At 43.2% G+C, this 11,027-nt stretch overlaps 3 protein-coding genes across 7 annotated transcripts; 1 reads left to right on the forward strand and 2 right to left on the reverse strand.

The window, feature by feature from the left end:
- Positions 1 to 938: 938 nt before the first annotated feature.
- On the reverse strand, positions 939 to 6,464 carry LOC127560861 (cytochrome b5 domain-containing protein 1). 3 transcript variants are annotated; one of them, XM_051995783.1, is made up of 4 exons: positions 6,089 to 6,464; positions 5,916 to 5,992; positions 5,588 to 5,806; positions 939 to 1,938 (listed from the first exon to the last, which is right to left on the reverse strand). In XM_051995783.1, exons 1-4 carry the CDS (start codon positions 6,279 to 6,281, stop codon positions 1,921 to 1,923), a joined length of 507 nt encoding a protein of 168 aa, XP_051851743.1. In that variant the 5' UTR covers positions 6,282 to 6,464; the 3' UTR covers positions 939 to 1,920. The 3 variants fall into 3 exon arrangements, with proteins under 3 accessions (XP_051851743.1, XP_051851742.1, XP_051851745.1); XM_051995782.1 differs by lacking the exon at positions 939 to 1,938 and adding an exon at positions 1,971 to 4,958; XM_051995785.1 differs by lacking the exon at positions 939 to 1,938 and adding an exon at positions 4,869 to 5,009.
- On the forward strand, positions 6,000 to 8,352 carry NAA38 (N-alpha-acetyltransferase 38, NatC auxiliary subunit). Of its 3 annotated transcripts, none has more exons than XM_051995788.1 (4): positions 6,000 to 6,111; positions 7,036 to 7,203; positions 7,421 to 7,607; positions 8,137 to 8,352. In XM_051995788.1, exons 2-4 carry the CDS (start codon positions 7,123 to 7,125, stop codon positions 8,244 to 8,246), a joined length of 378 nt encoding a protein of 125 aa, XP_051851748.1. In that variant the 5' UTR covers positions 6,000 to 6,111; positions 7,036 to 7,122; the 3' UTR covers positions 8,247 to 8,352. The 3 variants fall into 3 exon arrangements, with proteins under 3 accessions (XP_051851748.1, XP_051851749.1, XP_051851750.1); XM_051995789.1 differs by lacking the exon at positions 6,000 to 6,111 and adding an exon at positions 6,665 to 6,756; XM_051995790.1 differs by lacking the exon at positions 6,000 to 6,111 and having other exon boundaries at positions 7,021 to 7,203.
- Positions 8,353 to 9,438: 1,086 nt separating this feature from the next.
- TMEM88 (transmembrane protein 88) lies at positions 9,439 to 11,016 on the reverse strand. The gene is made up of 2 exons (XM_051995787.1): positions 10,503 to 11,016; positions 9,439 to 10,092 (listed from the first exon to the last, which is right to left on the reverse strand). The coding sequence occupies exons 1-2, from the start codon at positions 10,719 to 10,721 to the stop codon at positions 9,820 to 9,822; spliced, it is 492 nt and encodes a 163-aa protein (XP_051851747.1). The 5' UTR covers positions 10,722 to 11,016; the 3' UTR covers positions 9,439 to 9,819.
- Positions 11,017 to 11,027: the final 11 nt, after the last annotated feature.

Consider the following 11,027-nt stretch of genomic DNA (forward strand, 5'->3'; position numbering starts at 1 on the left):
AGTTGATTTATGTTTAGTTAGCACAGATATTCTCCCAGCAATTATTGTGACTTGATTGTGAACCTTGGACAATCATATTTCTGAAGAATCAAAATAGCAATGACTCAAAGGGCAATGGAAAAATGCAAGTAAGCTGAAACTCATTTTCAATAATGACAAGCCAGAAATAGTAAAAGGAATATCATATAGAAACGAATGAATAAGGAGATAGGCATTTAAGTCAAAGTGATAGGTATGTTGTTAGAATTACTGATACTGTTTTCTTTTAAATATTTTGATTTTGTGATTTATTTTTCATAGTAGATATGTCCTCTTTTGTATTTAAAATAAGTCACACAAGATATGTAGGCATAGTTGGGTTTTGAGCTGTATAGCTGAAAGCACTCACACTGATGAAATTACAGCTTCATAAAAATACCATATTAGTATCAGTGCAGTATTATCATTACTTTGAATATTAATTTTTGTTAGTTTTCCTTTAAAACATTTTAAAAAGCTTGTCCCATTTTAGCATTCTAAAGATTACATTTTTCATTGAAGAAGACATTTCATTGTGAATTTCTTTAAAAATGCTAATTGTTTCCCAATACGCTTTACTCAGAGGCATGATCACCAGATAGAGGCTCTCACCAGAAATTTGTCCTTCAACTAAATCTTCATCAGTATTTCTATACAAGCTTTAGTCTCATCTTTTCTGATCTTTACCACTTTATTATCTGACACCTTGGGCAAATTATTCAATTTCTCTGGGTCTCAGTTTTCTCACCTCTTTTAAGAGTCCAATGAACTAGTTAATTTCAAAGGTACCTTCCAGCTCCCAACATATGATTCTATCACAAAAATATACATTACATTAATGTATATACATATTAATGTATATATGTATATAATATATACATAATGTATATATTAATGTATAATGTAATGTTTATTACAGTAATATATACATACATTAATGTACAGTAATGTAATTATATACATAATGGATAACTGGTGGTTAGGGGAAAAAAAGATACATTCCACAAGGCTAAAGATCTGTAATTGGCTAGGATTATCCCTGCAGCTTTATCTTAAACTCTCCCTTTTCTAGCAATTCCCTTAATTGAATGAAAAGGGAGGAGCCCATTTTTACAGCTCCATTGTACAATGTAAAAAACTATTAATCAAGTATTAAGCTACTACTACTGACTAAATACTAGGGATGAATGAAACAATCTTTATAAACAAGTTCACCTTCCTTGCTAATGTGTACTCTCCAACTATCTTGTGCTGTTGGTGTGGACTTGTCTTATCTATTCCCCTAGTGGCAGGTTCACTGGTGCTGATGTCCCTCCCCACACTCACACTCCCCTCCCCTCCCCCCAATGATCTCTGCTAGCTAGAGGTATGACAGTTAAGTTTGAAAACTCAGTTTGCACTGCTCATTTGTCATTTAACAACTTGTTGCTGCTTGTTTATTTCCCCACAGGTGAGACTTATTGGCATTATTCATAGAATGTTTTCCCTCTTCTGGAAGAACTTATAGTGACATTCAACTTCTTCATTTTTTATGAGGAAACTGAGGCTGAGAAGTAACTCAAAGGCAGAAAATAAGTGGAATGCCCTTTCCACTAGTACATACATCTTGTTTTCCCATAATGAGACAATTGGTTTTTAATCTTTTACTTCATCTTTAATAACTCTTTAGTGCAGTGCCTTATACATATTGGGCATTATTTATTTATTTATTTTTTTTAGTAAATGCATCCATTTTAAGTTCTATTACCCATAAACCTTGGTATCTTGGATTTCATGGCCAAACTCCTTTTCTGAGCCCCCAACACACACATTCCTTCTCTGATGTTTTCCTCCTTGTATTCCAAACCTATAAAAGTTACCCAGTTGAGTTCTTGGGAGGTTTTTTTTTTTCTTCCTCCAGCCTCAGAGGAGAGTCTCCATCTGGTGGATATAGAAAGGCAATGACAGGCAGGTTGCCCTTGAAGTTCACTGTTTTATTTTGGGGAAGGTATCCCTGACAGTAGTAAAGAAATATATAAACAGAAGAAATTGGAATGTACATTGAAAAGAGGATCCATTCCTAATTTTTATCTCCATTTTTCCAATTCCCAATTTTATATTCATTTATTAGAAATCACTTATTGAGCAATATATTCTAAAGCCCCCTACTTTCTAAGCAAATTAAATTGTTTCATTAAAAGGTACTGAATAGGGGCAGCTAGATAGCACAGTGGATAGAGCACCAGCCCTGAAGTCAGGAGACCTGAGTTCAAATTTGGTCTCAGTCACTTAACACTTCCAACTGCATGACCCTGGATAAGTCACTTAACCCCAATTATCTCACACACAAAAAATGGTACCGAATCTAGATTTGGCTCAGGGTACTAAGACTTTAGGCAGGAAGGTGGTAAAGTAGATAGAGCTTGGATCTGGAGTTAGAAAGATTCAATTTCAAATCTGGCTTCAACCATTTTACTAGTTATGGTGACCCTGGATCATTCACTTAATGTTGTGTGCCTGGATTTCCGAGGCAGCTCTGGAGAGGGAAATGGAAACCACATCAATTATTTTTACCAAGAAACCCCCAATGGGGTCTCAGAATCAGCAATGACTGAAGATCTCCACCGAGACTTGATTATTCCTGAGCAGTTGAGTACAAAACAGGCAGAATTCTAGAGTTTGGAGCTCTTCCTTTGAGTTGTCTGACCAAAGGATAATCAGATAAACACTGACACAGAAAAGTGCTGCTTAGCTGAATCAAATATTATATCCTTAACATCCCCTCAGGAAGAATGTCTTTAATGCTTTAAATGTCTATTTCCAACCATAGCTAAATAAATCTCCTTTTTTGTTAACTTTTAGATGGATTTCATGAGTGATTCATTTGACCAAATTTCATATCTAAATTAAAAGAGTAGCATCTAGCACGCCCAATCCATAATACTGTGTTCAGAACTATTAGATGGTATGGGAAGGGGGTAAAGATGAGGTAGATGGGATGCAAAATTATAATCTATATTAGCTTATGCTTGAGATGTGTAAAGATTATATTTGATGAAGTGATAGAATGGGTAGTATAGATTAGGTGTTACCGCTGAGCTGAGAATAGATTCTATGAGTATCAGAGGTTGCTGAAGACAAATACAGACATCTTTATTTATTCTCTGCTTCTCCCCTCTCTCAAAAATACTTAAAAGAAAACTGTCAAGCTGATAGCTGAACCGGCTCTCCTTATGCTTCTGTATCAACTCCTGCATGTCTCATGCAACTGGGATTTCCAATACGGAGAGATGATACTAACCACCCATTCTGGGAGGAAGTCCTCTCATCTTATCCTGAAGCTTCTTTGGATCAACTAAATATCATCTATTCTTGATTCTGGGCATAGTTCACCATAGGATGTCACCTTATCTCAATTACTTTAATTCCTAGAAAGAGCCTAGAAAGAAAACTTTTCTGGACATGTTAAAGCTATTCTGTAAAGTTTTCAATGGGAAAAACAGACTCTATTAGCTTTCCCACATCCCTCTAAATTCCCCAACTACTGGCACATTCTCTTTCTTAAAGCATATTTTCCAATATTTCTCCTTCCCTGTACCACATTCCCCAGTTTCTAGGTCAGTCCCTCAAATTTCTCTATAAATGATGAAATTTTCAACATTCCTTCAGCTCTTCTCCAAAGCTCCATTTCACCATGTCCCTGAAGGAAAGTCTAAATGAAAAGGGAACAAAGTTGCATGCAGGTTTTTCTGGTGATTTCTGGATTTATTTTCTTGCTATATCCATTGCTTAGCTGAAACTTTTCCCTTCTCTTGTTCCCCTTAGTTTCTGAATGACTTATCTTTTTCCTAATAGTGACTCCAAATAAAAAGGGTAGTTGACTACACTTCAGATTTGGCCTTAGAAAGCATCCGACTTTGCAAAAAAGCCCAAGCCTGATGAGTATATGACGCCAAGAGAATATAGTACTTCATGGAGTGATAGAATAAATGGAATAGATAATTGCTTCTGCATGACCTCTAGCTGAACTAAGCATGAACCCACCCACTGGATGATGGCAGACACATGATTTTTCTTACCCGTAGTGGAAGAATGTAAGGTGGTTAAGAGTAAGATGTTTCATTTTTGTTTCTGTAACCCTATGACTGTGTTGGTGTGAATTTCAAAAAGTAGGTGCATAAGAAATGTTTGTTGATTCCACAGTTTCAAAGTGCTTCAAGAACTTTTCCCAATCCCATAGTAATTTAGTTTCCTACCATTATCCTAGAAAAGAGGTGCACTAAAATAAATTCTTATTGTATCTGAATCTTCCTAAAGTCCTTGCTTGCTTCCTCTCTGCCTCCATGCTTCACTCTGAGGCAAGATTCTTTTATCATTTCCCTAATGCTTGTCTCAGTATCTCTTCACAGGACAGAAAAAAAGAAGACCCAAATTTTTCCTGTACTCTCACCTTATTAATGAAACTGCTTGGGTGAATTTAATCTTATTTTAAAAGTAAAAATAAATATCCCAATCTCCTCGGGGTGCTATATAAAATGGGGGCTAAGAAAAACTCTTCTGAGTTTCCAAGGGATATGAATGAGCCTTGGTGAAAAAATCAGGAACTGAGAGTTAAGAGCTCAAGAGTGGGATGAAGAACTAAATTTAAACTTCCCGCTTCTCCCCGGGGCACAGAGACTGAGCCATACACCCTGTTCTCTCTCTAATCTACATATTAAATGTGTATCTCCTTATAGTTCAGTGAGGTCATCATTGAAGTATAGTAACAAGGCAGGTGTAAACAGCTCTGGATCCATGTTAAGTTGTTCGAAGTCATGATCCTCATCCACAATACCATTTTGCTCCAGAGTCTTGTCCATGTCGAGATTGACGCCATTAAATTTCCAAGTGTAGCTGGCAGCATGAGCATTGTAGGGAAGATATCGGTGTAGGATTTCCCACATGGATTCCAGTTCCCCCACCTAGATGAAGGATCAGAGCTCTGGAAGGATCTCAGAATAGCAATCCTATAGCTAAGGCAAAAAAAATGCCTGATGATACAGGTTAGAAGTCTTATCAAGCAACAGATTCAGAGGTCTACAAGTCCTAGAATACAACAGTCTCAAGAGACATAGAATACAGAACCCTAAACCTGACCTTCACAGTTATCTCTCTAAACTACAAACAATAAAACTCAATGCACCATTTCCAGAATCAAGAGTCCTGTTTCTAAAAGATTTAGTAACTGAAGACAACTTTCTTGTAGTCTATAGAATGATTACCGCTTCCATTATGCAAATGGAACCACAGTTCTCAATATTCTATTGCCTGAAAGTGAACACTAAAGAGACCAATCAATCCCAGTTATCTTCACACTGGAAGAATTTTAGGAATATTTTGGATAAGATACCCTGCCCCAAATTCTCTAACCTTGGAGGACATGCAAGGTGAAAAATGCAACCCTCCAAAGAATCTTAAACAAAAAAGCTCCAAGAGAACTACTGGCAGTCTGGGGGGGTCTGGTGAGAAGATTCGATTTCTCTTTCCTATTGGGGGTGGGGATTCTCTCCTGCTCATTACCACCTCCCCTTTCCCCACCCAGGATTCTCACCTCCAGAGTGTGCTCCTGAGAAGTGAGCGTATTGATGATTCGAATGAGACGGGTCTTGCTGGAGAGCAGTCCCACCTCATACTTGGACTGCCTCCACCACGGCTGGCCAAAGTCATTGGCCCAATCCGAGCGGGGCAGCTGCGGAGGGATGTGTACGAAGCGCCCTCTGGGAGTATAATACTTCAGGCAGCCGGTCAGCGGGTCTATGTGCGTTTGGATCTTCCAAGAAGGAAAGGCACAGATGAACCCCGCCTTACTCCATATACTGGACACCCGAAATCTCTCCCCAGGACCCCACACTCCCCAGCCAGGGGACTCTGGCACTCACATCGTTGGTACTGGGGTCAAACCAGTGACTGATGTCCTGTCCTGCCGCCTCCAGAATGGGTTTCATCAGCACGCTCCCTGTGGGGAGGCAAAAGGGAGGAAAAGGAGTATTATGTCAGATCCTTTCTACCCACCCCGGGATCATCTTCCACCATCACCACCACAAAGCCTCACCTTTGTACTCCTGGGCTAGAGAGGTAAGGTTGTACACAGAGCCCAGGTAGGTTACCCACAGGTCGTCGGCCGTATTGTGCTTGGCCACTTCGGCCTTATTGAAATAGCGACGCCGAAAATACCGCAAATTTGGGCCGGCCACGAGCCCCCGGGTTGGCTTTTCAAAGATTTCACTATCTTCCACATCCAGCATAGCTCCCTGCTCCTGGGGCCACCCCCTACTTAGAACCGGAAAATTCTACTCTTCACCCTTATTACCCTCTTCTGAGGTGCACCTTCAGGGCTTTCACTATACACCTTACTCCACCCCCGCGCTCTCCTTTTTCTCGCTCTTACCATGGGGGAGGGGGAACGCGGTTTCCCGCTGACATGGGAACCATTGTCCTTTGCGAGCCACCGTCCACGGGAGTGGCAGGCCCTAGGCAAAGGAAGATCTTTGCCTTTCTGGGGAAAGTGGGGGATGGGAAATGTTTCAGTGCGGCTGCACAGCTTCATTGAAACCGTAATTCGGTTCCATAATCCCCAAAACAGAGATCCTGCTTAACAAGGATAGGAAGCCGGGAATACGAAGTGAGCGGGACATATGAATATTAGTTGTTTGCCACAGCATATTCACAGCAGACGGCGGACATTGGGGCTACAAATCTCATGAAATAGGGGGAAAAGAGGTGAGAGAATTCTTGAACACTGTGAGATAGGCCAAGATTAGTGTTTTTCTCCTGATAACTCGGGAGTCCAAAGAAGATGGGGTCGAGGCCCGATGCCTGTCTTATTCAGTGAGCTAACACTTCTAGGAAGTAGGCGGAGCTTTACAGAAGCGAGAAGTTGCCAAGGAGACGGGAGCATTCGAGCTATTGGTTTGAGTAGTATCGCGAGAAAGAAGAGAGCGTGGAACCAAAGCTCTCTTCGAGACACACCTTTTCCCCCCTCCCCTCCGTTTGCTCTAGGTCCCGCGAGATTTTAGACTGCGCGCATTAAGTACTTCTGGAGAAAGCGAGGAGTGACCCCAGAAGAAGAGCCACCGCCGGAGTCCTATGGCAGGAGCTGGGGCGACCGTACTGCTGCGTGAGGAGAACGGCTGCTGCAGCCGACGCCAGAGCAGCTCCAGCGCTGGGGTCAGCAGCGGGGCAACCAGAATTGGGAGAGGGGGCAAAGAGACGGGCGGAGAGGCGTAGGGAGGAGGATAGGGCAAGAACTACAATCTCCCGGCAGTCGATGGGGCAGCTTTTCCTCTTTCCAGTGCTCTTGGGCTATGGGGACTCCTGGGAGTAGTAGTTCCGCTGGATCCTTCGATTAGCTGAACATTATGTCCTCCCTCCCCCCGGGCTACAGGACTCTGACGGAGAGCGTGAAGATTCGGCGGTGGCTGCTCGTGCGCGCAGGCGTTTGGAAGGCCTGCTCAACAAGAACATGCGCATTCGCATGACAGACGGGCGCACCCTGGTGGGCTGCTTCCTGTGCACGGATCGCGACTGCAATGTCATCCTGGGCTCCGCTCAGGAGTTCCTCAAGCCCACGGGTCAGATCGCGTGCGCGTGCCCGTGCTCCTACCCCCGTATCTGGGTTTCTCCTGGGCATTCACTAATGGTGCCCCTGTTATGCCTCAGGGCTTCATCTGACCCTTGCCCTCGGCTGAGACAGTCTGGGTGTACAGGGCAGGACCTCTGAGATTTGGGTTCTAGTCTTGGCTAGACTAAAGAGGGGGAAAAAAAAATCACTTTTCTAAGCCCCGATTTACTTATTTCTAGAAATGGAGATAATTCCTGCATTACCTATTTTGCAGAGTTGTAAGGAAAATGCTTGGTAAACTCTAGAGAAATGTTGGCCGTGACTGTTATATCGGGTAGGTTTCAATTACATTTTACAAAGATGATGGGTGATGTCTAAGGTCACACCAAGTTTTTAAAAGAGGACTAAAAACTGGGTCTCTTGATTGCCATCCTAGGATGATGTCAGTAAAAGTCCATAACTGATTCAGAAGGCACTAAATGTATAGCTTAGTACATTCCCTGACACCTCCCTCACATTCCCCCCACTTTTTTTTTCAGATTCCTTCTCAGCTGGGGAGCCCCGTGTCCTGGGGTTGGCTATGGTTCCTGGGCACCACATCGTTTCTGTTGAAGTACAAAGGGAGAGCCTGACCTCTCCTTATCTGTGATTCCTGGCCCTCAGCACCCACTAGGGAAGGCAGCCTTGGAAGCTGTGATTATTTGTCTTACCTTCATTTTCCCTCATTCATCTTCTGATTAAAGCCTGTGATCTATTGACCTTGTACTGCTTGGTGGGGAGGGTGGCTGGGAGGCCAACTCCCTGACCCTATTTCTGGGCCATGTCGAAGAAAAACCAACTTCTAGTTTTGAAGTGCCCAGAGAGAGAAGTCCATTACAAATAATATATTGTCCAGTGATACCAGAGAAATGAGATAAGCCTCTTCCTGACTCCCTTTCCGCCAAGAATTGACTGGAAAGAATAGAAAAAGTATCTATATAGTCCTTACTCTGTCAGGATTTGCCTATGGGATCATAGACAAGGCCTTAGTTTCAGGGCCTTAGTTTCTTCTGCTGTAAAATGATAGAATTAATAACTTCGAGTTTATGTTAGACTTGAGCATCTAGAAGGTGGCTAGCTATACCCACCTACTTGAGAGAAGGGTAATGAATCTACTTTTCATCACAGGACCCCCTAAATGAAGTTAGTTTCTTAACACACTGATTCCAGGTTGTCTCTGCAGGAAAAGGGTGGAGTGATGGGGAAGGATATAGGACAGGATCCTTGGAAGGGAAGTTTCAGGCAGTATGGTTGCCAAAAAGGCTGCTTGTGAAAGTTTGTCTAGAATAAAATCCAAGCACACACCTGCCTTCTGTGGCTGCTGTCCCATTCTCCCATATGTACACACAGTCATACCCAAGACCTTAAGTTGACCCAAGTGGGAGGGTGTGGGGACCCTCCATCCTGTACTTGATGTCTCATTGTTTCGGGCCCCGGCCTGGCAAGACAAAATTCCTCCTGACTGGGGTCAGAGAATAGACAATACTCTTGGCTGGGACACTTACCTCCCAAAGGGAGCAAGGGCTGGGAGCCAGAAGTAGAGTTCCCATCTCAAGTTAGCAGTGAATGAGGAAGGTTGAACCCCAGAGACTGGTCTGGAGGATCTGGCCAGGAAAACCTTATAGATAAGATAAGGGTGGAAGGTTTAGTGGCCCTTGATTTTCCCAGCTTCTGCAAACAGCAAAGGGAGTGGTTACCCACAGTTCTTCAAATCAATTCACTTCTGTTCAGATCTAAAGTTAGCTGGTTTTCTAGACCCCTAGAGAAAAAGTAATGTTTGTAGCTAAGAATTTGAATCTGAAGCAAATTCATTAACCCTTTATTCATGAACCTTTATAGTTCAAACTTTTCAACATTGTTTTACTGCCCCTGTGGAGCAATTTGAATTTAGGGTTATTTCAGAGATTGTTCAGATATGCCAAAACTCAAAAGCAGTGACATCCAGCCCCCATGTTCAGATGTAGCATGGAATATATTTAAGATGTACAAAAGGAAAGGGAATGAACTTCTCCAAAGATGGGGATTTTTCATTTTTAGTCCAAATAGCTTATTTTCTATTAACATCAATCTAAACATTCCCCATTTTCATATATCTAATAGATGGCACAGGTTCCTGGAGGTTTAAATTGGCAATTAGGATGGACTATTTTAGCTAAATTGGGGAAGGGAGGGATGGGCCTCTTTCAGACCCAGACTTTGCTGGTAGCAGTGGGAAGAGATTGTGATGCTCTGGGAGCTCTTAGAGTTGCAGAGTGGGAGAGGCCCCCATTCTGGTAAATGGCTCTGCTATAGGGTACCAGGCAGTCAGCAAGACGGAGACGGCAGTAGAGTCTGCGGTAACCAGCTAATGCGAGAATCAGCAAAGGCACCAGGAGCAGGAAACCCACCACCAGCAGCACTGTGAATCCTGGGTCTTGAAAGTGGGCAGTACAAAGGAGTGCCTGAGAGTGTAGGAACTAGAATGAAGGAAAAGTGGAATAAGAAGGGGGACCCAAACACACCAGAATCTCAAAAGCAACAAACATGGATTGAATCTTGGTATAGGGGAGGGGGAAGCAGAGTAGTAAGAGGCTGCAATGAGATCAGATTTCTAAAATTGAGGTAAATTCAGTTGGGAATAGAAATCGGGGAATGAGCCCAAGAGAACCCTCATCCTCTTAAATAGAACCCTTTCTGAACCTCAGCATTTAGCCCTCTAGAATCTGGCCAGATGCTTCTCTTTCAGAGTTGTGGGCTACTTATGTATTTCATTCCTCACTCGCCCCCACCCTCTTTCCCATGTCTCCCAAATAAGCAAAAGAAAGGGGCAAGGCAAAATCCAGGGGAAGAAGGAAAAGAGGCTAAGACAGACACAGCTTGTAATTACCTTTGAGTGGCAGAGGAAGCCAAAGCCCAGCATGAGGAGGGCAGGCAGCAGTATTGTCCCTAACACCACGCCCAGCAGCAGGAGGTTGAAAGTGGCCACAAGCAGATTCTGGGCTGTGACTAGCACAGCACAGGCCCAGCAGTCCAGTGGGTCTCGAGGTTCAAACTCCCCACCTCCACTGTAAGGTGGTGGGTGATGAGCCCTAGGGCCTTCTGCCATTGCAATCCGACCCTGGCTGTGTGAATCCTGTGTCCAACCATTATATAGCGGTCATCCTCCCTTTCCTGCCCTCCCTCTGGCCCAACCCTCTCTTCGTTTACACTCCCACCTTACTTATCCTGGAATGTGGCTCTGGGTTTAGTCCCTTCCCGCCCCCCTCTCATTTTTAGGTTAGAGTTGGGAGCCCTGCACATTCCACAAATGTTTCTGGAAGATGTATGTGTAAGGGGTATCTCTGCCTAACTCCATTCGCCCTCCATCCAGATCCTCCCCCTTCCCAAAATCTGTTCCTGCCATACTTCTCCC

This window comes from Antechinus flavipes, chromosome 4 (assembly GCF_016432865.1).
Source record: "Antechinus flavipes isolate AdamAnt ecotype Samford, QLD, Australia chromosome 4, AdamAnt_v2, whole genome shotgun sequence".
Taxonomy (NCBI): Eukaryota; Metazoa; Chordata; class Mammalia; order Dasyuromorphia; family Dasyuridae; genus Antechinus; species Antechinus flavipes.

Bases quoted from the DNA above. Each gene is read 5' to 3' on its own strand.
- LOC127560861 (XM_051995782.1), bottom strand. From the start codon at position 6,281: ATGCTGGATGTGGAAGATAGTGAAATCTTTGAAAAGCCAACCCGGGGG. The intron at 5,993-6,088 runs GTGAGGCTTTGT...GCCTCCCCACAG, and splicing joins TCTAGCCCAGGAGTACAAAG to GGAGCGTGCTGATGAAACCC. The intron at 4,959-5,587 runs GTGAGAATCCTG...TCCTTCATCTAG, and splicing joins CTCAGGAGCACACTCTGGAG to GTGGGGGAACTGGAATCCAT.
- TMEM88 (XM_051995787.1), bottom strand. From the start codon at position 10,721: ATGGCAGAAGGCCCTAGGGCTCATCACCCACCACCTTACAGTGGAGGT. The intron at 10,093-10,502 runs GTAATTACAAGC...CCTTCATTCTAG, and splicing joins GCTTCCTCTGCCACTCAAAG to TTCCTACACTCTCAGGCACT.
- NAA38 (XM_051995788.1), top strand. From the start codon at position 7,123: ATGGCAGGAGCTGGGGCGACCGTACTGCTGCGTGAGGAGAACGGCTGC. The intron at 7,204-7,420 runs GTCAGCAGCGGG...CCCGGGCTACAG, and splicing joins AGAGCAGCTCCAGCGCTGGG to GACTCTGACGGAGAGCGTGA. The intron at 7,608-8,136 runs GTCAGATCGCGT...TTTTTTTTTCAG, and splicing joins GGAGTTCCTCAAGCCCACGG to ATTCCTTCTCAGCTGGGGAG.